This window comes from Pygocentrus nattereri, chromosome 14, assembly GCF_015220715.1.
Source record: "Pygocentrus nattereri isolate fPygNat1 chromosome 14, fPygNat1.pri, whole genome shotgun sequence".
Classification (NCBI taxonomy): domain Eukaryota; kingdom Metazoa; phylum Chordata; class Actinopteri; order Characiformes; family Serrasalmidae; genus Pygocentrus; species Pygocentrus nattereri.
The window spans coordinates 17,518,625-17,543,354 of record NC_051224.1 but is presented as its reverse complement, the minus strand read 5'-3'; the positions used below and the strand labels follow the sequence as shown (position 1 = coordinate 17,543,354).

The following is a 24,730-nucleotide window of genomic DNA, read 5'->3' as shown; positions in this document are numbered from 1 at the left end:
CAAAAACATGTTTGTAAGGTGAATCAAATATTGTTTTTTTGGTACTGTTTCACAATTTCACAGAGGTCAAACAAAATGTTCTAATCACTGCTTTCTGTTTTTGTTAGCATTTCACTGTCTCAACTTTTTCGGAATGGAGATTTGTACAACAAAAACACACCCACAGGAATCAAAGTTGTGTAACTATCAGCAAACATGAGGCTGTCTCACTTGCTAGCCACCATATGCTTCAAATAAAACTATATAACTTTTAAAGATGGCAGGGTATCTGCACATTTTTAGGTACAACCTAATGACTTTAATACCTCTTAGAGAGAAAATAATACCATTACTACAACAAAAGAAAGTAGACTACAATAAACTATTATTGAGTTTTTTTAATCTGAATAACAGAAATATTGAGGGCACATTAGCTAACATAGCTAACATACTCTCTCAATAATGAAAGTAATCTATATGGGGTAGACACAGAATATGTCCAGAGTGGACAAATTCGCAGTAGGTAAATCACCTCCAGTACATACAGACAAACTGACCCTCAAATCGGAAGCTGGATAAATGTTTTTCTTCTTGTTTACAATACGGATCATACACAAGGTCTACTACTGCCAATTATAAAGTGCCGTATATGCAACCTTTTTAATGTACAAACAAATGCTTTAAGTATAGACAAATAGGGCTTCTTGTATCCTCTCTGGTATAGGGCTTGGGACATTATAAGATTGTTCTGCCATGTTGACAGGGTCCGTTCTTGTTTACATGTTAGCCCGCTGCTCAGTTACTGCTTCCAAACATGGTAATTCCAGTAAATAATGAAAAAAGTTTTATTCCACCAAATCTACATGAATAAATCTATAAAATAAGCTTGAGCTCGATGTTTATCTGCTTTCTTACAGCAATGATTATATAGTATGTGCTGTTTAACCAGACCTGCACCTGAATAGCTGACTGACCCTTCCTTTACAATCTGTTTCCTTTGATTTTGCACTGATCTGTGATGTTACATTATGTAGATCCAGCTGTATGTCATCTCTGCAAATGTATTTAGAGAGACCATAAGCTACAAATTACCCAAAATCAAGGAAAGCAGGTAAATCCACAATGGAGGATCTCCAGTTAAACACTGCATCGCATTCCCAAGCCCTACTGGACGTTGTGAAAATGACTATTTTTGTGGGATATAAAATGCAAATAAACAAAAAACAAATAAAGTAATTCATAATTAAATCATATTTAATGCCTCCTCTCATACAATTCCAGTCATTTTTACATCATGAATGTCAAAAACTAAACTTTAAACTAAACTTTTTAAGGATCCACTGAGACCCTGGATGGGAAGCAGTGAATTACTATGCTGGTAGGGAACAAATGGCCAGTGATTCTTCTGCTGTAATGCACCAGCTCTTAAACACTGAAGTTCCCCGCCACCAAATTACACCATGCTTGTAACAACGTCTTTATTGAATGATGGAACACTAATCATGAACAGACGACTGTTCAGGAGCAATTGCACAACAATATTCTGCGTGAGTACTACGCTCTTTAACTGCTTAAAGACCTAATAAATAGAACCCATAACCCATAGAAACCTTTCTATGGGTTAAAAACAGCAGTAGGCGGTTCCCTCACCGCTGCATTTATACATCGCTGTCTATTGCATCTCCAAACTGCTGCACACACTGTGAAACTTTCCTATGGCTGGGGTTGCACAGCTCAGCCCCACCCAGCTGGCTCCTGGTTTTCATAGCATCGCTGTTCCCCTGACGATGAATCCTCTCATGGATACAACTTAGGGTTAAAGATGGGAAACCCATGGTGATGGGATGAGGCAGGAAAAAACAACCAACCAACAAAAGAATCACTCGGTCAGCAGCATTAATCCTCAGCATAGTTCTTGGTGACTTTCAGTGCCTTTGAACACAGAAAATGCAAACATAATACATCGTTCTATTAATGTGCATTATGGCGCAGGATGGAGAACTGAGGGTGGAGAACAAGCGGCCAGGGACAGGGACGGTCACTTTTTTGTAACAAGAGGAGTGAAAGCAGATGCAGATCAGAGAAACGAGGCTTTTCTGAACCTTCGAATCAACTGAGCCGATCGTGTGGAAAAATTATTCGGTTCCGAAATGCTCAAAATATTGCAGACTGGCGCCATCTGCTGGCCACACGCGTGTAAATTCTAAAGAAGCATATAATCGATTCATTGTATTTTTAATTGTCCAGGTGTGAAAATAAAAAGTGAAATGAACTAAGGGAAAATATATTTCCATTGTTTGCAATTTGACAATGAAATCAAACACACATAAATCTGAAAATTATGAAAATTGGGCCTCGGATTTAAACTCCACTTTAGTACATAGGTTTTTTGTTTTATTTGTTGGGCAAATGAGTCTTTAGGATTTCATGTTTTTTTTAACAGCTTTGAAAATGAATTGTTTATTGATGAAAAAAAGAAAGAAAAAAATGCCCCAATAGAAAAAGTGCATAAAATTAGAAAAGAATAAGAAGCAATAAGAGTCATCTGTGTTGGGCTATGAAATGTAGATCCGCTGCAGCTGTGAAGTAAAAATAGTTACTGCAGTGAGATTTAAGTATTATTATGAATTATTACACACTTATGAATTCTACTTGCACTATATTTCCAAAAGTTTGCACTCGTCTGCCTTCATAAGCATATGAAGTTGAGTGACATCCCATTCTTAATCCATAGGGTTTAATATGATGTCGGCCCTCCCTTTGCCACTATACCAGCTTCAACTCTTCTGGGAAGGCTTTCCACAAGGGTAGGAGTGTGTTTATGGGACTTTTTTGACCATTCGTCCAGAAGCGCATTTGTGAGGCCAGACACTGATGTTGGATGAGAAGGCCTGGCTCGCAGTCTCCGCTCTGATTCATCCCAAAGGTGTTCTCTTGGGTTGAGGTCAGGACTCTGTGCAGGCCAGTCAAGCTCTTCCACACCAAACTCGCTTATCCATGTCTTTATGGACCTTGCTTTGTGCACTGGTGTGCAGTCATGTTGGAACTGGAAGGGGCCGCCCTCAAACTGTTCCCACGAACTTGGGAGCATGAAATTGTCCAAAATCTCTTGGTCTGCTGAAGCATTAAGAGTTCCTTTCACTGGAACTAAGGGGCCGAGCCCAACTCCTGAAAAACAACCCCACACCATAATCCCCCTCCACCAAACTTTACACTTGGCACATTACAGTCAGACAAGTACTGTCTCCTGGCAGCTGCCAAACCCAGATTCATCCATCAAATTGCCAGATGGAGAAGCATGATCCGTTACTCCAGAGAACACGTCTCCACTGCTCTACAGTCCAATGGCAGTGCTTTACACCACTGCATTCAACGCTTTGCATTACGCTTGGTGATGTAAGGCTTGGATGCAGCTGCTCGGTCATGGATACTCATTCCATGAAGCTCTCTACGCTGTTCTTAAGCTAGTCTGAAGGCCAAATGAAGTTTGGAGAGCTGTAGCGATTGGCTCTGCAGAAAGTTGGCGACCTCTGTGCACTATGTGCCTCAGCATCTGCTAACCCCGCTCTGTCATTTTACGTGGCCGACCACTTTGTGGCTGAGTTGCTGTCGTTCACAATCGCTTCCACTTTGTTATAATATCACTGACAGTTGACTGTGGAATATTTAGTAGAGAGGAAATTTCACGACTGGAACAGGTGCACAGGTGGCATCTTATCATGGTACCATGCTGGAATTCACTGAGCTCCTGAAAGCGACCCATTCTTTCACTAATGTTTGTAGAAGCAATGATTTGGATGGGTGAGTGAGTACTTTTAGCAGTATAGTGTATGTCCTTGACGGTAAATGCTTGGAAGCTGTCTGTTAGCTGAAAAATCACCAGTCAGATTTGTTTAGCTTTAGACATTTTCACAAATAAAAAGGATGTTAAATGTACTGCGCTCATTTATGAAGTATATTTTGGGTTTTAAATTTTTTTAAAATGCCAGTTTTATTCACATCCCACACCTGTGATTTCAGTCTTCAAATGCATGAACACATATTTACTTTAACTGGTTAGATTAGGTTTCCCCACACTGTTGTCTGTGCACTCTTTGGGTAACTTACTTATGTTTTAGTCAAAACTAGATTTATTTGACTTTAAAATATATAGATTTTAGGTAATTTGCTCAGTTTTTTTATTAAAGGGATATATTTCTCATTTGTACTAAAACAGTGAAAATGGGCTTATTGCAGCATATCCTTCCCTCAGTACTCTAATGTAGTAAGGACACATCAAGTTGTAGACATTTTCACTGTTTCCTTTGGACAACCCAAACTGCCATTACCTGCCCATTTTTTTAAGATTTGCAGGTCAGTGTGCAGACACACAAACTACAAACAGAGCACTGAAAGACCACCATGTTAAACAGTAAAACAGTAGTTGAGAGGGGAAACCAACCAACCAACCAAATAAATAAACAAACAAACAAAATAGAAGGCAGCTTAATGAAGATCTTCTTCAATCAACAAAATCAACAAAAACTGATACGTCAAAGACTTTAGGCTTTCTTGTTTTTCCACACTTTCAGATACTTATACAACAAATGAACCTCCATCCACAGACGTTATGAACATTCAGTTGGGGAATCACCTCAGTACATTGACACTCGTATATAAAATATTTGCCCAACATAATCAAAACATTCACTAGAAATTCTATAATTTTCTCCTCCAAGAATTGGCCAACCTACAGTCATGTTTCTCAATATTTTCAGACCTAAACCAGCTATGGAAGGCCATTACTGCCACTTAAATTAAAAAAACTCCAGCATATCATTTTTTAAATTAATAATGAATTGTTGAACTGTAATTATTTTGAGATAATAGCACAGTATTTGGGGATATTAAGTTATTATTGTGAAATACTATTTTAGTATTTTGAGTCATTATTTTGAAACACCATCTAATGAGAAAGCATCTCATAATAAAGAGCAAGTTTCTCAAAATAATGATTTGGTGCCTCAAATAATGAAACACATGCACAGACATCTGCTAAGCCGCTTCTCCTTCTGGGCCAGGGGGGGGGTATCCCAGCAGTCAATACACCCAGAAACACCCAAACCACACACAAAAACACAGAAACACACACAAACACCCAAACCACACAAAAAACACAGAAAAACACACAAACACACACAAACACACACAAAAACACACAAACACACACAAACACCCAGAAAAACACAGAATCATAAAACCGCTGGAAGCTGAAAGCCCCGCCCTCGTTTTACATCACATCCGTTCCGTACTCGTCTTCCTGCTGCCTCGCGCATGCGTAGTCCTCTTTACGACTCGTCTGGCCAAGATGTCGGACACTCAGGTACGATCAGGGAAGCGGCGTGGTGATGAAAAAAGGCTCATTTTGCTTTAATCTCTTGGTTATTTTCAGCTTTTTCGACATAAGAAAGTTAGTAACAGGCTTTGGTGTTGGTCCAGTGCTTTATAGGGGCTGGATGTGTGTATTTCGTGGTATTTTTGGTGTTGTAGGCGCGCGGCAGCGGCGTGTTTCGGGCCCACCGCTGCAGCATCGACAAGCCGCGCCGCGACCTCATGGAGATGATCTCTATTAGCTTCATAACTCAGTACAAGACGATTTAAACGCTCAACTGCTGCGTTCACAAGGTGCCAGCGGTTCATCAGCTCGCTCGCCGCCGCGTGGCCCCTGGGCTGGCGGCCCGCAGGTCGGTCTGGGTAACTGCGGGAAGGCGAACCTTTCCTCGTTAAAGCGGCTTCCCTCGTGCATAAACGCCGTAATAGCCCACCACCAATACTAATGCACCCAGCTGCACTACTAGACGGTGGTTCTTCAAGGGCTCTTAGTAAAGGGAACGGTTCTAAATAGGACCATTTTGTGCCTGAACGCGTTGTTATCTGTATATTAGGTTCGACTCCTCGGGCGATCGAAGGCGCTTCCATTGATAAAAAAGCCCTTTTCTGGGAGTTTCCGTCAGAGGCCGCGGTCTGTCCAGTTCATGGATGTGGTGTTATGGTTCTGTGTAGCACTGAAAAGGGTTCTTAGGTTAATTTGTTAATACGTCAAGCTTATAACGTTAGATGAACCCTCTTTGTGCTCTATAGATCCATCTCCAGAAGTCGTATGTGGAACTATATACAATTTACATACTTGTGACTATTTTTGCACTTCTGTTAACATCTAGAATCCAAGCAGTGTAAAGTTTTAATACGTGAGTTTTTTTCGTGGTAAGCTTTACCAATGCTCAGAGTTTAAGGTTCTCATAGGAATCCTGTAGAAATCGCTGGAGATCTTTTCATAAAGCGTCCTTGGTGATGTGGCATCTCGTAGGTCTGTATAATGGGGGAGGAATTATAAAGATGCTTTAACTGCAGATGATGTTTTTCTCACGATGGTCTTCCAAGCCCTCGTTGCTTTGACGACAGTGCCTGTACGGCTACACTGATGCAGTCCCATATTTAATGGTCACTACTGCTGGCCTGCTCCGAAACTGTGACTCGTGTGATGAAAATGTCTTTTCGTTTTGGCAGAATGAAAGGGCCTATCAGAAGCAGCCAACCATCTTCCAGAACAAGAAGAGAGTTTTGGTAACCGAAGGAGGTACCAAGGAAAAGCTCCCACGTTACCACAGAAACGTTGGCTTGGGCTTCAAAACCCCCAGAGAGGTGAGCGCCTCGCTACAGCTGTATCTTTAGACTGCATGTGATGTCTATTCTCACGATGGTCTTCTGAGCCCATGTGGCCTTGAGGACAGTGCCTCATGGCTTTACTGATGCAGTTTTCAGAGATCTTGTTAATACAAGACACAATGCAGTGTTGTGCTTTGCTATCTAATCTGTTTTCTTTGTGGTTGACTCCCACAGGCTATTGAAGGCACTTACATTGATAAAAAATGCCCCTTTACTGGAAATGTGTCCATCAGAGGCCGTATTCTGTCTGGTAAGTTAATGTTTCATGCTCAACATTGAGTGTTTTAGCAGTTGTTTGTTCAGTGTGGCTTTTACTGGAATGCAGGTGATGTCTATTCTCACGATGGTCTTCCAAGCCCTTGGGGTTTTGACGACAGTGCCTTATGGCTTTACTGATGCTTCCTCAATCAAGTTTGTTTTTATTGCATTCTAAGCATTGGGTTTCAGTTTGGCTGTAATCCTGTAGCAAGCATCACACTCTAGTGGAGCATTTTCAGTGTAGTTCTTAATTTGTAATTAGGATTTTTTAAAACTACTCTGAAGGTGTGGTGACCAAGATGAAGATGCAGAGGACCATCGTCATCAGACGGGACTATCTGCATTATATCCGCAAGTACAACCGTTTTGAGAAGAGACACAAGAACATGTCTGTCCACCTCTCTCCCTGCTTCAGGTAAAATACTCTTCATTTAAAACTGAAGTGTTTCGTCCTGCGTCTTAACAGATTTCTGTTGATTGTCGTGACCGACAAATCTAGCTGAAAAAAGCTGCATATGATGTTTTTTCTCACGATGGTCTTCCAAGTCTTTGGGGCTCTGACGACATCGCCTAATGGCATTACTGATGCAGTTTTTGTTGTTTTAAGTCATTGTGTTTTCTTTGTGGAAGCACTTATAAGCAAATAAATTACAAATAACTTGTAATTCATTGTCATTCACAAGGTCTCAGGAATTGACTCTGGAAAACAAGTTTTGGTATTTTTAATTCCGCTTTACTAAAGTACAACTAAGTAATGCTCCATCTTCAGGTGTTGGGGCTGTATTATAGAAATGCAAACACGCTGCGTCAGCTGCCGTGATGCTACTGTGTAATTCATTCTTGCTACTGAAGGTTAGCCTGGAATTCTTTGGACCTTGCACAAGCTCTACAGGTATTCTTTGCCTGTCTTTTTCAGGGATGTGACCGTGGGTGACATCGTCACTGTTGGAGAGTGCAGACCCCTCAGCAAGACAGTGAGGTTCAACGTCCTGAAAGTCACCAAGGCAGCAGGAGCCAAGAAGCAGTTCCAGAAGTTCTAGAGTTGTTTATTTGAATAAATCTGGGTTCTGCTGTATCAACATTGAGGCAGAAATAAAAGATCTGTGGATTTTGTCATGTTGTTGCTTATTTCAGTTTACAGGGTTTTTTTCATTTTCTACTGAAATATATTTAGGTGTTGGTTCAGGAGTTTAGCATGCAAAGTCAGTGAGGGTTCTGATATGCCAAAAAGAACTGCAAGCTATCTGAACTGGATGTTTAATCAATCTTTGTACACTTTATTAAAAACTAGACTGGGTCAGTTTAATCTGGGTTTAACACTGCACATACTTTTATTTTGAAAGTACCTTGGGGTGTTGGTCTCTGCAGAGTAGGATGGTCTGTCTATAACTGTATAACTGTATCTCGCTTGGTACATATGAGGTGTGATCTCCTACAGTCAAATTATTTGCATAGTCGTGTAAATAAGGCAAACGGGGAGTGTGCTGATGGTTTATTACATGGCGTTGGATATCATGTGCAGAGAGAACTGGTTTAAGAGCTCAAAATTGAGAAGACAACCATGAAATGTGGTACATCATTAGGTGCTGTTAGTGAATTTCTTTTGTATTGGGTTTGTAAAAACTTAAAGCATTGTTTAGTTGGAAATCAAACAAAAATTTATAACCGCATGCCATGGTAGACTGAGTGCTATTGATGCTAAAGGACTTCATAATGTAAGTGAAACTACTAGTGAATGATAGGGTATCACAGTATTTACTGCTTGTATATAAATAATAACAGTACCGGTGTTACTGCCTCAGATTTGAGGGTTCCACAAGTCAGATATGTTAAAAGGCTCCTGAAATCTTGGTCTAAACTAAAAACTTGGGACCTGGAAAAGGCTGTTGCATTTGTGTTTTGGAGGGTTAATAATGGAGGTACACAGTGTGCAGTGTTTGTGGTGGGCTGAGGACCAAAAATGCACATTTAGTAAACATTTGACACTTTTGTTTCAGTAATACAGCTTTAAAAGAAAAGAATTTATAAAGCTATAAAAGTGTTATGGGGTTAGAGTGAGTGACTTTATATTATCTTCACGGGCCAAAGACTTTAGGCAGTCTAGGTCTTGTATTATTGGATTGCATGCTCTACTCTTTGTCCTGTTATTGCTCTTATACAAATATTCCCACGTGATGTGCCCTGTTACGAGAGGACAAGGTGTCCTGGGGTACTTCTAATGGTTATTCCCTATTTAAATCCTTCCTCTGTATTTAACAGCCGTTACCGAACGGATGAAATTCTGTTATAACCAGATCATTTCTTTTGCTAAGTGTGTAAGAGCGCGTCAGATGGAACGACCCTCTGCATGCAGTACCAGCTCGCGACCACGAGGAGGCAGCAGCAGTGACCAGATCTGACCGTCTCTGCGTACTACGTCACTCTGTGTTTGAACGTGGCGGCGCCGAGGAGAGAAGGCAGCGCTGTTATTCTCTGTTGGAGGAGGTTTTGTTTCTGTATCGCGGAGCTGTAGAGATGTAGAAAAGTGAATACACGTTCACAAGCGTTACATTTCGCCTGTTTCGTTCACACTGAAATCCGTACGCTTCGTTTCAGACATGACGACCACGGTAAGTGGCGGCGCAGGCGCTTTTCTGGCTAGCAGTGTTTTCTTCCTCGGCCTTTGGCTGCGTTAATGTCAGCTAACGTAGGTTAGCGAACAGGCCGAGTAGAGACATGACATTCATAAATGTGGCTACGAACTGGTGGTTTTATATTTGCTTCTGTTTTCTTAATGTGTCTTTTTAACTTCTTCCATGCTTGCGGCATCAAGTGGGGCAGACTCTTCGATTTTGGAGATGACTTCGATGATGAGGTGTGTTTATTTTGGATTGAAGGTTTTGGTTTGAGCCGAGAGTGCTCAGAAAACCATGCACTAACGTTACTACATGTCCGAGTTCTGGACCGGGGCTGCACAGGTCCAGTCCAGGAGGGCTGGTGTACAGCACAGTTCGGTGATTTGCCTGCCTGAATGCACCTGATTACAATCAGTGCCAGATTCAGCCAGTGTGTTTGAGTAGGGGCACCACCTAACTGGTCACCAGCCCTCCAGGACTGGACTCTGTGGCCTGTCCTTGTTCTACACCAGTGGTCACCATCCCTGGTCATGAAGAACTCCCTTCCGGTAAAATCTAATTCCAACCACAATCTGCCACACCTTTTCAAGTTCGTTAGCTTTTTCAGAAGTCATTGATTGGCTGGGTCAGATACCTTCGTGTTGGGTAAGGAGAGGGCAGCGTGTTGGGTTCTGGTTGGATCTAAGCTGTGCAGGAAAGAGGATCTCAAGGATTAGTGACCACTGTTCTACACCAGTGGTCACCAGCCTTCCTCTTGGAGATTGATCTTCCTCCATAGGTTAGTTCTGACTTTAGTAACATGCTGCGGTAAGGCATCTGGTACATCTGTCAGATGTATTATGGTTAATTAGATGGAGAAGGTGTGTCATTGTGGCTGGGCCTAAAAAGCAGATGTCAAGGACCAGGGTTGGTGATCACTGCACTACACGTTTTGATGTCTCCCTGATCCAGATCACTTCTGTATGTTTGGTAGTGAGTTAATGATCGGCTTGAGGTTGAGCAGTTAAAACATGTACTGGCGGAGAGACTTGAGGATCAATATTTGAGGAAACTCTGCAATGAATGTCTTTAGGTTTGTATCTCAGATTGTTCCCTACTCCCTATGTAGTGCACTACATAAGTCATGAAAGTGTGGTATCAATCAAATGATGCATACTGCAATAAATAGCCAATAGGGAGGCTTGCAGCATATGGTGGCCAGTATCCTAAATGTATCTCTTGGACACTTTAATGATGATGATGTTAATAATAAGAATATAATTCTTTATTACTTCCACAATGGGGAAATTCACAGGACAACATATATATAGCACAATATATATAGTAGGGGTGCGGGAAAAAATCGATTCTTAGATGCAATGCGATGCAGATATGAACGATTCTGACTGAGACACCAAACGTAAATGTGGCACCATTTAAGGTGGAACGGGAGAATTCTATAGAGAAGCAACTTCATCTTAACAACTACAGTGTTTGACAGTCTCTCGATGTAAATTTAACGTACCAGGAAACCAACTGTGCTGCTTGTAAATGCAAATAAGTCCGTTCATCTTCAAATGTTCGCACGTCCCATCTCAAAGATATTTTACTGACACAGTGACCCCTAACTTTCTACAACGAGACCAAATTTGAAGTTATAAAATCACTAAAGAAAATGGGCAGGATGGCTATAACGTGCTGCGTGGACATCCATAACCACTGGATCTTATTTCACCGTAACAGCGCATTTTATTGCAGATGAGTGGCAGCAGCATCTCATGTGCTCTAGACAATAGCAGTGAATGAGAGCCTTCCAGTTTACTTTACCACATGACTTCCATTTGGTTTATTAATAAAAGATATTGGAAGTGAACTCATTGTGGACTGTTATAGATACATTGCTTTAAAAGTTCCATGTAGTCACACCGTGAGAAAAAAGAAATCCCTTATAGAAAAAAAAATGCATCGATAATAGTTTTACAATCGCATCGTAGGCCTCTGAATCGTAATCAAATCGTGAGGTGCCAAGAGATTCCCACCCCTAATATAAAGGGTATATAAGTGTACATATTACAGAGTAATAAAGTGCTATAAAAGGAGTGAGGAGCCATTTGAGATAGACTCACTTGATTCATTTTAGCTTATTATGATAATTGTGTGTTGGATCTATCTCTGGATTGGCTTTATCTGAACTTAACCTTATCTGATGCCTGTGTCATCTGAGTTTAAGTACTTACATCTCAGTTGACATTGTAAGATGTGTAATAAGTTCAATTTATTTAAGGAAGTATGATACATAGATTTCAATGTAAATATTTTAGTGCTGTATGATCACACTGTTTAGATTGTAGCTAAGAACCACTGACTGTTTCACTTAAGCCGTATTGGAGCTGGATTAGATGTACCTGGGGAGGTTCTGTAAGTGATTACTGTCAAGGACTGTGATTTTATTCCAGTATGATTCTGCGGTGTGTGGTTTGAATGGTCTTCTGTTATTGGATGCACCTCAGTAATGGTAGTTCTGTTGTAACCTTCCTCACATTAATAGAATAACACAGTAGGCACAGCCATGTGGTAGGTTGTTGTTATTTAGTGTTTCAGTCCATACTGTCTGGGGATTGTCCATTTAAAGAATTGTATTTTTATATCTTACAGATTACATTACAGGAGCCTCCTCTAGGAAAAGTAATCTCTAAGCTAAAGTAGCACTAGCCTGATTTAAATGTGTAGCCAGTTTAATTGATTTCTTTTTGTGTGTTGGTGTATTGTAGGACTTGCTGGAGGCAGATTGGACACGTGCAACAGAACACCACTCTGTGACCAGAATGTCTGCAGCCCCTGCTTCTGCACCACTGCAAGAACCAGCCACCTCCCATACCCACAATGCACCGCAGAGCTCCTCTAGTCTATCAACCAGCTCCTGCAACGGTAGTTCAGAGACAGGCTCTTCGGCACCACTTGGTCTTCAAGAACCGAGCATTGTTAAAGGTTTAAGAAGCCTCTCCAAACCAAACTCATCTCATGGTCTTTCTGACCCTCACAAGCCCACCGCTTCTCTTCGAGCACCTTTGCGAGGCACCAGCGTTGTTTCTTCTCTGCAGTCTCTCTCTGCCCAATCAAACCCTCCACCTGCAGTTCACAGCGCTCCCCCTCAGGATGACTTTGATGAGTGGGATGTGGATCTTGAGGAGTTGGATGAGAGTCTTTTTCAAAAGGCCTCTGGGCCTGGTTCTAACACAGACAGCATCTCCCCAGCTAAAAGGATGAGATCATCATCTGTAGCAGAAGATACCACAGTTGTATCTTCTCATAGAAGCTTTTGCAGCAGTGCTCCAACATCTAGACCCCCACAGTCATTTGTCAGGACCCCATGTCCGTCCACATTTGTTCCACAAGGTAATGCACAACCCTCTACAGGAGCACTCCTCTTTTTTGCTTGGAAAAATAAGTTCGCCTCATATTTTTGAATTGGAACAGTTTGCTATATGTAAACATGGTTAAAGTTTCAAACCATCCCCAGTCCATACAGTCTGCATATGGAAACTAAGCTGCAGAAGCAGCTTGTTTTGATGTCTCTTTTTAATCTTTATAAGCCTACAGCAGTTTAACTCCGTCGATTCATGTTGAAGTTATAAAGAGTGCTTCAGCCTTAACTGCATTTTGAATGAGGCACAATACGGGGTAGACAATCACAGTAGAGATCATTTACTGGTGTTAAAGGCACAATAATAAACAGCCTGTAATACAGAGAAATTGTAAAATGCTGAAATAAAACTTCTTTATGACCATGGTGCATTAAACTTTAATGGTCATAAATGGACAACATAAAATACAAATTTGATGGATTTTGGACCTTTTAAGAATGTTTGATTATTTCATCTTGGATTTAGATGTTCTTGTGTAGCATACATAGGTTTTGGTGTTTGTTCCAAGCTGAGTTGTGCAGCACGACGTATGCATGGTTATGAACCAGTAAATAATTGTAGGGTGTGTTAGTTGTAAGGTAGTAGTAAAGAAGGACGTTGCTAAACAAACACTATTTGTCAGCCTAAAGTCAGTATGGCAGTATGGACGTTGCTAGAAATATGATAAATGATTATTTTTGTGAATTTCAGTAAACGAATGCAACACTAATGATTTCCCAGTGTTGCTAAAAATATGTATAAAAGTAAAACATGGATTGTCCAAAGGACAAGTGCCTGAAAAAGCCAACAGTAAAGCTCTGAAACACATCAGTGAACTCCTTGTGACCCTTGACTTAAAGTTATTGACTTATCACCTGAATGCCTAAATTTATTTAAACACAGAAAACTTACCCAAAAGTTTGATATGTTTGATATTTGGTTAACACAGTGTGCACTGAAATTATCTAGCGATTGATTAGAGTTTATTTGCATGTTATAGGCTTTCATGATATCAGTTTTTAAAACCCCAATATATGCATTCATGATTAACTGACAGTATGTTGTGCAGGCCCTCCTCAGAGTCTGTGCCAGCCCTTTGTGAGGAACTCTTCAGTCTGCCGTTTCTCCAGTCCAGGACCTGTGAGAGCATCAGCTGAAGGGCAGAGAGGGGTAGTTACTCCAAGAGCTTCACAGGGCCACCAAGAAACCTTGTTTCAGGCTATATCTCCTGCCACATCACAGACACGTACACCCCGCCCCCTAAACACACCTGTCCTGACAAATCACCTGGTCCAGTTGGTGTCCGCTGCCAGCAAGACGCCTCAGAGGCCACGGAGTGGTGCAGTTCGATCCAAAATGCGGCGTTTTCCAGGACCGGCAGGGGCTTTGCCACAGCAGGTAAATTTGTGCTTCAGCTCACGCTAGGGCAAAACTATTGAAGCTGGGTTAGTTTGACCAGAGGAGATTGTGTAATGTAATGTGACTAGCCGATTTATAGGGCGTTAAGTATTTGTGCCATTTTTCACTACTTCAGACCGATGCAGTGTGGATGATCTTTTACTGACGCTAGCTGTATATATATAAAATAGGTAGCAATATAAATCAGACTAGTATTATTTGAGCTGGATTAGTTTTACCAGAGGAGGATTCTGTAATGCAATATTTGACTGGCCAATTATTGTGGAGTGATTTTTAGTACTGCAGGTTCATACTGGATTAAAACCACTCCAGTTATTAGTCAGAATGTAATAATTATGAGTGAATTTAGTACTGCAGATTCATACTGGCTTAATATCACAGATTTCTCGTCACTTCATCACTTCTGCAAGTAAAACTAATCCAGCTCAAATAGGGCTTTCATTGCTTCAACCTTTAGAGGCTGCAATATCTGTTTTGCTAAACATATTTTCATCTGAGCTGCAAACCAATATTGGCGTCATGTAAACATTTTGCCTGCAAATAGCCAGTACAGTATCTTGGAGAATGGCTTATTGAATTGTTATCTCCGTTACATCATATTGTTTGTAAAGATGCCTTTGTTTATTTTTTTTTGCTTTTATGTCTTTTTCTCATCCCACAGATCAGTGGACAGAATCTAGATGACATTGTTGTGACCGTGCCGCAGACGCCAGCGCATGGAGCTGTGGCTCGCCTCCAAAATGAGGTGATACAAAACAGAAATGCACACACAGAAACATCATCTCTCTCCGTATACAGCTTTTTCAATACATATACTTTTACCCTGCGATGATTGAGTTGCAATTGGTGGGGTATTATCTTTAATTACTTTTCAGCTGTAATAGCTTTATAGCTGAAGTGCACAACTAAACACACAAACAAATGCTTCTCTACAGATCAGCAAGTAATGCCTACTATCACTTAAAATGAAATGCCTGCAAATGGTTATTAGTATACTTGTAATAGTGGTTCAGTTGGTACGGCTTTACAGGTGCACCTCAGTATGGGTGGTCTCTTTTTTATGATGTCTTGGGTGTTATCTCAAAGATAATTACACCTTCATTCCTTTGAAAATGAATACATTGTAGCTATGTAGCTATTGTAGAAGGGTGTCAGATGGGGTGTGGTCAAATTTAGATTTTCCCCCTGTTTGAAATACATCAGAGCATTGATTGCTTTATTTTCTAGAAAAATAGTAGGTCAGAATGCTAAAGTACATGACAGAGGCTGGATTCCCAAAAAAGCTCTTACTACTGTAATAACCTACTAGCAAAATCGTGTCTTCCCAGGCATAGTCAAAACTAGCTGCTTCCTCGATTCTTAAAAAATTTCTTGGTGTTGTTTTTGTCATTTGTCATTTGGCTCTTATCTGTGGTTGTGACTGTAATATGATTTAGGACCACCACAGAGTAGTCTAGTACCATTTCACTGTGTGCAAATGGCTGACGTGCCCCACACATATTGTTTCCCAATATGTTAAAGTCAAGAAATAAATATAAATTGTGCAGTTAATTTGTAGGTAAAATGCCATATTTACGTTTGTTCCCTGTAGAAGATATTATGTTTTATTTTCACTTAGGAAATCAGTAAAACATATATAATTTGACCAGGATTTGTTCAGACTTTTGCATACTATTGTATGTTTAATTACATAAGAATTACTATAAATAGTATTATAAGGGCAGGGAAATTCACTTCAGCTCCCATCAGACTGTCTTAGTGAGTACGTTTATGTGCAGGTTCCCAGCTCCCAAGTGAGTGAGGAAGAAGAGTTCAGTGGGGGTCCATGGGCAGCGATGAAGGCTGAGATGGGATTGGATGAAAGGAACCCTTCCTGTTTCCTCCATTCCTACAGCATCGTCATGGTTCTGCGTAAAGTAAGCAGAATATTTTAAGCATATTTTACTTTGTTGAATGATAAATGTATCAGAGTTCTGCACTTCCAATTCATTTTCCATTGTATGCAATGCTTATTTCCTCCAGTTATTGGGGCGCATTGCTTTGGGCTCTCCTGTTTGACTCCATAAATAAATGTTGCTGTTCTTTAATTTGTATGTACAGATGTGGTCCCAGACTATAATCAGGACTGATGAGCAGCCCTTACACTAATAGTGATTATCACAGACGTCATCAGTCGTGCTAATGCAGCCATTATAATTTTAATGTGTTTTTTCGAAGTGCCATAACGAACTGGCGCTAATGGCAGACGCATGTTAATTATTCATCAGGGTGATGAATGCAGAGTTAGTTCATTAGCCTTTCAGTGGCTTTGGGCTTTGTCTCATTGGTTCTTGCTTGTTTTCACTGTTTTTCTTTCTTCTTCCTAATATGTTCTGTGGCCTTCATTATCACCCTTTCTTTTCTCAGGCTGCTCTACGGCAATTGGTAAAGAATAAGGTTCCTAACATGGCTGTGGTATTAAAGAGTATCTTACACACACATGCTGATGGCAAAGCAGCGTTCAGGGACCCCACAGGTAAGGCATATCCATTAAGTTGTGCAATGTGGACGTACAATGCAATAAACCATTTTTGAAATAGTGTTTCTCTGAGTAAAATAAGAAAAAGTACAGAGGCACCATTCACAAAATAAAAATGACATCTGCATGCAAGTTTTTTGTGCACTTTTTAACATTTTTTTTTTTTACATACACACGCACACATATATGTATGTATGTATGTATGTATGTGTAAATGCATCCCATTGTCCCAAACCCTTAAATTCCAACTTGTGAAAATTATATATAATTTTTTTTTATGTGGACTTAATATTTAAATTGATCATGGAGTTAAGAGCTTTATTGAAATACTGTTCCATGTTTTTATGCCACCACTTGCACCACTCGCAAAGTTATTGTCTCTGGCTCAGTTAGACCCTGCTTCTAATACTGCATTATACCAATCTTGAGCTGTGCCTATGTAATCCATTCTGTCAGCCGTTAAGAATGTGTCCATTACAGACAGTGATATTGTGATAATAACAAATATTATTAATCAGGTAGCCCTAATACACTTCTCTAAGAATATGCATTCGTATGCTTAGTATAATACATCTGACATTTGCTCACATCTGTAACACTGGCTGTATTATCTACATTTTTAGAATTTGAGAAAAAGTTTGAAAGATATAACAAAACAGATAAAATAAGCAAGTTAATAACAAAAACATTTTAATGACAAATTTTGGGATTGCAAATGGACCAAATAGAAGCTTATGAAGGCAGCAGAAGTCCTACAGACAGCTGCTTACACATGCAGATGTACAAAGTAGACTGTCAGTTTTCTGCATATGAAAAATTTTAGAATATTTTCAAGGTTTCCTTTTAAAAGCAGCAAAATGAGAGTTCTTCATGCACTGTGTACTGTTTGAGGTCACTCTGTTTTCTTTGCTTGTGTGCTGTCTGTTTTAATACAGTCCCGTCCCCCCACCATCTCTGTATGACTAGTGACTGGACTCACTTGCTCTTTTATTCTCTCTGTATATATTCACACATAATATAAATCTCCCTTTAATCTCTAGGTGAGATACAGGGCACTGTTCACCGTCGTTTGCTGGAGGACAGACAGGGAGAGTTGAAGACTGGTGCTGTGCTGCTGCTTAAACAAGTATTGTTGCCACTATTCAGACATACTCAATTACTGAATTATTATGGAAATCTGACTATACATTGTATGGCAAAAGTATGTCAATATCCTTCATAGTCTTTGAGCGCAGGTGTTTCACACCCATTGCTAACAGGTGGATAAAATCAAGCGTGTTTTAATCTCTATAGACAAATACTGCCAGTAGTATGGATAATACTGAAGAGCTTGTAGGATCTCACCTTTGCCACAAGTGAGTTGGTAAAATTTTTGTCTTGCTTGATCTGCCCTGGTCAACTGTAAGTGCTATTAATGAGAGTTGCAAGTTTCTAGGAGCAACAACAGGTCAACCATGAAGTGGCACACCTCGCAGAGCAGGGCCACCGAGTTCTGTAGCGCAGAGCACCCATCTTCTGTGCATCACTCACTACAAAGATTCTGCTTCTGGAGGCAACATTAACAAAAGAACTGTGTGTCAGATGCCTCATGAAATTCTTTTCAAAGTCTGAGTAGCTACACAACAAACCTGTGGAGCAGTGGAAACGTGTTCACTGGAGTTGTGAATCATGCTTTGCAATCTTGGCAGTCTGATGGCTGAGTCTTGGTTTGGTTTCTTACCAGGAGAATGTTCCGTATCGGTGCATATTGCATAGTGCTAACAGAAAAGTTTGGTGGAGGAGTGATAATGATCTGGAGCTCTTTTTTAGGGTTTGGACACCTTAGTTCAAGGTTAGTGAAGGTTAGCCTTAATGGTACAGCATGAAAAGATATTTTAGACATTCAATTACATGAGGCAAAATTTAAACTACATGCTGTTTGGAGGTTAATTGCTAAGTTGGCTAGCTTGCCAGTGTGATGGAGAAGGTTTACTAGCTTTAAATGATGACAAATGCATTAGGAAAATAAAAGCATGTAAAGCATTTGTTTATTTCATTCTCATTGTAAGTTTCTGCACAATAGCAAATAAATGGCTTACTAGATTGCTTACTGCCTCAGGTAGGTTCACTACAGAAGCATTTTTCCATAACAACGTAGAAACCCCCACCTGTAGCAAGCAGAGAGATGCCGCATGGCTGAATTCAGCTGACAAAAAAAAGAGCAGGTACCATTGCTGTAACATTCAGCCAAGATACCATTACTGTACCTCAACACTGCAAACCAGAATTGTCCCCTGCTGACATTTTCACTTTTCAGCATCAAAGCACTTTTACACTTTCCCTTAGCTTCTACATTCAGATATTTGTTAGATCATAGTATGCAGTGCAGAACACTCTAGGTTTTTTAAGTTACAGAGAAAGAAAAGCGGCTGAACTAAAGCGCAGTTGAAAAAAAATATTAGTTAAAATTGCACCCAAGTAGTGCAAGTAAATTCTAATTCAAAGGTGGTGTTACAAGTAAATTCCATTTATCTATAATGGAGAGGTACTGTTGAGCAACTTTAGATCTATCTAATGCTTTTCACTCTCTGCACAGGTGGGTGTGTTCTCACCTTCTCACCGAAACCACTACCTGAATGTTACTCCCAACAATTTACTCAAAATCTACCCCCCTGATGGAGCCCTCCCCTCCTCCTCCCAGCTTGCACAGCCAGTGCTGGTATGTGGCCATGTTATATTTATATTTTTGTTTATTTATGAGTTTCAATAATTTTAAGTGGGGTTGGGCAATGTCACTATATGATTTCATGATTAATTACATCAGTGTGTTTCTAAGCACAACCTTGTTTCCAAAGAAGTTGGCATGCTGTGCAAAATTTTCAATAGAAACAGAATGCAATGATGTGCAAATCATTTAAACTCTATATTTAGTTGAAAATAGTAGGAAGACAGCATACCCTTTCTAATAATACTCTTAAGTATTTGTGAACTGAAAAGACCAATTACTGCAGTTTTGAAAGTGAAATGTTTCCCATTCTTTTTTTAATGTAGGACTTCAGCTGCTCAGCAGTTTGGGGTCTCCTTTATCATATTTTTTGGTTCTTAAACTGACTTTGTTCACATACACTGATTTTTGGAAGTGTTCCTGAGCCCAGGCAATGATTTCCAGCACAATATTCTGTATTTTAATGCATTGCCACCTGAGAGCTGGAGCATTTCTCCATATTCTCTGAATCTTTTAATGATCTTGTGTACTGAGGATGATTATATTCCCAAATTCTTTGATATTGTATGAAGTCTTGCACAGAGAGCGGAATGTTTCCCCATCTTTCAGAAGTAAAGACGCCAGTCTTTTTTTACCCCTTTCTTTTTTGTAACATACTGCAGGCATCAAATTCTAAATGGGTATATAATAAATGATTTGCAAATCATTGCATTGTGTTTTTATTTACACAACGCCAACATTTTGAAAAGATGGATATTACTTTTAAAATGAATAAAATGAATAAAATGAAAATTGTATATTACTTATGTATATATGTACTTCTGTAACACTAAACAGCTGCATGAATCCAATAAGAAAAGACTTGGACCTATGTTTACAATCATTTATAGAGCACCTGTAAACAACACAAACTCCATGGTAGGTCTGTGGATGTTAGACTGTTGTGCTTTTATTTTACTTGATTTTGAAATCCTGTTTGATCTTTCATCCTGTTCCTTCTTAGTTTATGAAAACTTAATGTTTGAAAAAAATAAACTTAAAATTTTATTCGATTTTAGCTGGCAGTACTGTTTTGCAGGTGTATTTTACCTTGTTCGAATTTCAGCAACTGTGGGGGGGTTTTCATGATTTTATATATTTTGCAATATTGCCCTGCCATACTTTTGCATCATTGTCTCCAGAACTGAAAACACCACTTCTTCAGCAGTCATTTACTTTGTTGTATTTATGTCAGGAATCTGTTGGATTCCCACAGTGTGAGTCCTCTAGGCCTGTAGGGGGCCCTGTGTCTCAGATGGAGCTGCGTTATGATGATGAGGAGGAGGAGGAGGAGGAAGCGGGAGATCAGAGGGCTAACCCTGCATCTTCTGTTAACATGGTGGCCCAGTCTTCAGGGCCAGATGCCACAGAGGAGGCCCTGTGGGGTTCAGGTATGGTGATAAGTTTTAGCAGCATCAAGAAATTGAGCATGTTTTATCCAAGACTGAAAATATACTTCCTCTTTTAATTAGTGTTTTGATTGGGATAAGTTTGAAAATATCAGAGGGCCTCTCATCACTCTGGAGCTTAATCCAAAATACCAGATTATCTTTGCATTCAGTTTTTTCCGACGGTGATCCTAACCTGCAAAATCAGATTCTCTTCAGAACTTTCGTCTGAAGTTTGAGGTCAAAATCAGGCTATAATTCGTGTAGGCCCAGCTTTGTTCACATCACAAAATGAGAAGGTGTTAATAAAAACATTGTGTTTCTCTCTTGCAGTGTTGGATATGACTCCAGTGCTTTGATTAAATGTGTGACGATAAGTGTTGTCCTTATTTATCACCATATGGATAGATAGAGAGTTAGAAACTTTAGTAATCCTGAAGGTGATTGCAGAGTCTGTAGCATCAAAAGAAAAGGAAAAACCTGGAGTGAAGAACCATGATGAGTTCAGATATTCTAACACACAAATGCCTTTTCTTTCCTAGTGAACACTGTTCTTCAACCTGGAAAAAAAACATTAAAAACTAACCAAGTTTAATTTTTACACATTTTGTTAAAATGTGAAATAATTTGAGGGACAATTGGCTATGTTACTAGACTAAGAAATGTCAGTTGTTTTTGTGACACCCTGTATACTGAGCAGGCCCAGCTGACTTTAATTCTGGATAATTGTTTATCGTTGGGGCACAGATGACAGGAAAGCGTGGCTAGTGCCGCAATAGAAGCAGTGACTATAGGGACAGTGTGTCGATCAGGGGGAATACAGTTGGAATTTGTGGTTGATTGCACACATTCATATGTAGAGAAAAACAGAGGAACAGCAAGGAGGAGTTTTTAGGTGACAAAGAATGTCAGTACAGGGCATGATCTGTGCACCAAGAGCAGTCTGTTCACAAGTACACAGAGTTGCTGTTCATAAACCCCTCATTACAAAAAGAAGTACACATCTGAGAGTTCAGTGGTGCAGAAACCATAGCCACTGGTCTTCAGGTACATTAGATTTCCAAAAGTATTCACTCACCTGTCCAAATCATTGAATTCAGGTGTGCCAATCACTTCCATTGCCACAAGTATATAAAACCTAGGCATGCAGACTGCTTCTACAAACATTTGTGAAAGAGTGGGTCGCTCTCAGGAGCTCAGTGAATTCCAGTGTAGAATCGATTGGGAACGACAGCAACTTGGCCACAAAGTGGTAGGCCACGTGAAATGACAGAGCGGGTTCAGCGAATGCTGAGGCGCATAGTGCACAGAGGTCACCAATTTTCTGCTGAGTGAATCGCTACAGACCTCCAAACTTCATGTGGCCTTCAGATTAGAGCTTCATGGAATGGGTTTCCATGACTGAGCATCATATTAAACCCTATGGTTTAAGAATGGGATGTCACTCAAGTTCATATATGTGTGAAGGCTGACCAAATACTTTTGGAAAAGTGTATGTGGAATGAAATCAGATGAGTCATCCTTCACCATGCTCTCTGTGGGGTCCTGTGGCTCTGTCATACGAAGGAAAGGCATTTTGCTGGCATGGCTCAGGTCCACTTGCACACCATCAATAGAAAGTCATTCTGACTGATCAACGAATGGTTAGATGAGTATGACAAATGAGCTATGGACTTCAGTCACCAGATTTTAACCTAGTCGAACAGCCGTGGAGAAACACCAACTAAGGGGAATATTTTCTGGGAAAATGCTGTTCCATCCTTCCAGTGCCATTCCACAGCCTTGTTCTGGTTGCTTGTAGTAGCCTAACACCATACTAGGACACACTGGCCATTTGGCTGTATATTACAAGAAGCTAAACAATGTACAGAATATTGATACAGTATCTTCAACATATTTTGTACTGACTGTATAGTCCTTTCTAATGCATATTTACTGTTTGTGTGTCTTGCAGATGATCTTGATGAGCTACTGGGAGAGTTGCCTGTTGAGTAATGCAGCTCCTGACACTTTTTCAAATTTCTGCTGTTACCGTGGAAATACACTGTCCCAAAGTCTTCAAATTTTCTTTTGTTCAGTTTGTATATTGTAAATATTTTTGTAAAATATATATATATATATATAAAATCATAGAACATCATCTGAAAAAGATGAATAAATACTTGAGAGAGTGGTGTATTCACTTTGGGTGGGTTTTCTTCAGCGTCATTATCATAAAAATAACTTACCCACTCAGCAGGCAGCAACTGTTCAGTCTGAAAGAAAACATCTGTGTTTCAAATGTCAGTATCACATTGTTGTTTTGTAATCATCAACCAACCAGTTAGTCAAACCAGAATGATGGGCAGCATGTCTTTAGTTGGTGACAAAGGAAAAGAAATTAAACTGTTGTGTGGGTTATAGGAGAGTTCCACTGAGGCGGGTGCGTGTTTTTCATGGCCACTCCATCTGGCTCTCTTGAATTTAAAGCAGCACTCAAGACAAATGTCTGGCAGCTTGATCCAGTCGTGAAGCTTTTAAAGGTATAAGTAGTTTTGTAGAGACGCCAGTAGAATGGCTTTGGTAATGGGATTTGCTACCATTGTTAAAGGGCACGTCTCATGGGGGGCAGGCGGGGAGAGAACATTTTTTTTCTTCACCTTATTGAAAAAGATCGATGTAGTATGTACACTGCGCCTGTAGGTGGAAATGAAGCTGCAACAAAACAGCCAGTGTTAAGTTTGTGATGTCACATAAACCAACACGTTAACATATAATCTGCCAATTCATATTAAATTCACAAGGAGTATTTTAACCCAGATTGCTTTATGAGTGAGGCGCAATACAGGGTACAATGATTAATATGAGTAATATCACAGTAACATAATTCCGATGACACTCCAAAGCCAACATCTTCTAAACACAACCACAACTGTGTGAAAGATTCAAGTGTATTCTCTTCCTATTCACTCTAGTTTCTATTTTGCTTGTGACTTTCCTGAGCGTTCTATGAACAACTGCCCACGTTGCCATGTTAATGTGTATTCAACTTTGTCGTGTCAGTATACTTTGGCCTTATGTGGTAAAATGAAACTTGCTGTAGGGACACAAAAAATGCTCACTTTTGTTCAATCAGCCTGACTTGGAGACTCTGTGAAGAGTTCAGGTTGCAGCGACACTCATTGCTAAAAGGTGCCATAGCCATGCTGTCTCCACAGACAAACATTAGCAGTAGAATGGGTTGTACTGAAGAGGTTAATGACTTTAAACATTGTACTCATAGTCATAGCACATTGTCATAGCACATCACCTTTGCCACAAGTCAGTTTGTGAAATTTCAGCCGGTGCTGCTACTGTGGAAAAAAAGATGCATCTAGGAGCAAGGCCAGCTCAGCCACCAAGCGAAGTCACAGGGTGGGGCTGCGGAGTGCTGGATAATGTAAAAATTGCCCACCATCTGTTGTATCATTTACTGAAGTTCCAAACTGCCTCTATAAGCAACACAAGCACAAGAACTGTGTGTCTGGAGCTACATGAAATGGTTTCCCATGGCTGAGCTGCTGCATACAAGCCCAAGATCGCTATGTGCAATACCTAGGTGTTGATCGGAGTGGTGTAAAGTATGCCATCACTGGACTCTGGAGCAGTGAAAATGTGTTCTTTGGAGTAATGAATTACACTTCACTATCTGGCAGGTTGATGGATAAATCTGGGTTTGGTGGATGCCAGGAGGACACTCCCTT

At 40.1% G+C, this 24,730-nt stretch overlaps 2 protein-coding genes and 4 non-coding genes across 9 annotated transcripts; all 6 read left to right on the top strand.

Annotated features, from left to right (window-relative positions):
• The first annotated feature begins 5,260 nt into the window (after window positions 1-5,260).
• Window positions 5,261-8,055, top strand: rps11 (ribosomal protein S11). Its single transcript, XM_017682844.1, has 5 exons — window positions 5,261-5,341; window positions 6,526-6,660; window positions 6,859-6,934; window positions 7,228-7,357; window positions 7,859-8,055. The coding sequence occupies exons 1-5, from the start codon at window positions 5,327-5,329 to the stop codon at window positions 7,980-7,982; spliced, it is 480 nt and encodes a 159-aa protein (XP_017538333.1). The 5' UTR covers window positions 5,261-5,326; the 3' UTR covers window positions 7,983-8,055.
• LOC119265175 lies at window positions 6,365-6,449 on the top strand. Its single transcript, XR_005131458.1, has one exon. It is a non-coding gene; the product is annotated as a small nucleolar RNA SNORD35 (small nucleolar RNA).
• LOC119265173 lies at window positions 6,693-6,777 on the top strand. The gene has a single exon (XR_005131456.1). It is a non-coding gene; the product is annotated as a small nucleolar RNA SNORD35 (small nucleolar RNA).
• LOC119265174 lies at window positions 7,005-7,089 on the top strand. Its single transcript, XR_005131457.1, has one exon. It is a non-coding gene; the product is annotated as a small nucleolar RNA SNORD35 (small nucleolar RNA).
• Window positions 7,453-7,537, top strand: LOC119265172. The gene has a single exon (XR_005131455.1). It is a non-coding gene; the product is annotated as a small nucleolar RNA SNORD35 (small nucleolar RNA).
• A 1,071-nt stretch (window positions 8,056-9,126) lies between the features above and the next one.
• Window positions 9,127-23,073, top strand: hrob (homologous recombination factor with OB-fold). 4 transcript variants are annotated; one of them, XM_017682845.2, is made up of 11 exons: window positions 9,127-9,551; window positions 9,755-9,796; window positions 12,308-12,932; window positions 14,010-14,338; window positions 15,021-15,104; window positions 16,138-16,275; window positions 16,766-16,874; window positions 17,918-18,003; window positions 19,453-19,575; window positions 20,816-21,011; window positions 22,963-23,073. In XM_017682845.2, exons 1-11 carry the CDS (start codon window positions 9,540-9,542, stop codon window positions 23,001-23,003), a joined length of 1,785 nt encoding a protein of 594 aa, XP_017538334.1. In that variant the 5' UTR covers window positions 9,127-9,539; the 3' UTR covers window positions 23,004-23,073. The 4 variants fall into 4 exon arrangements, with proteins under 4 accessions (XP_017538334.1, XP_017538335.1, XP_017538336.1 ...); XM_017682846.2 differs by having other exon boundaries at window positions 9,128-9,551; window positions 20,837-21,011; XM_017682847.1 differs by lacking the exons at window positions 9,127-9,551; window positions 9,755-9,796 and adding an exon at window positions 10,028-10,105.
• The last annotated feature ends 1,657 nt before the right edge of the window (window positions 23,074-24,730 follow it).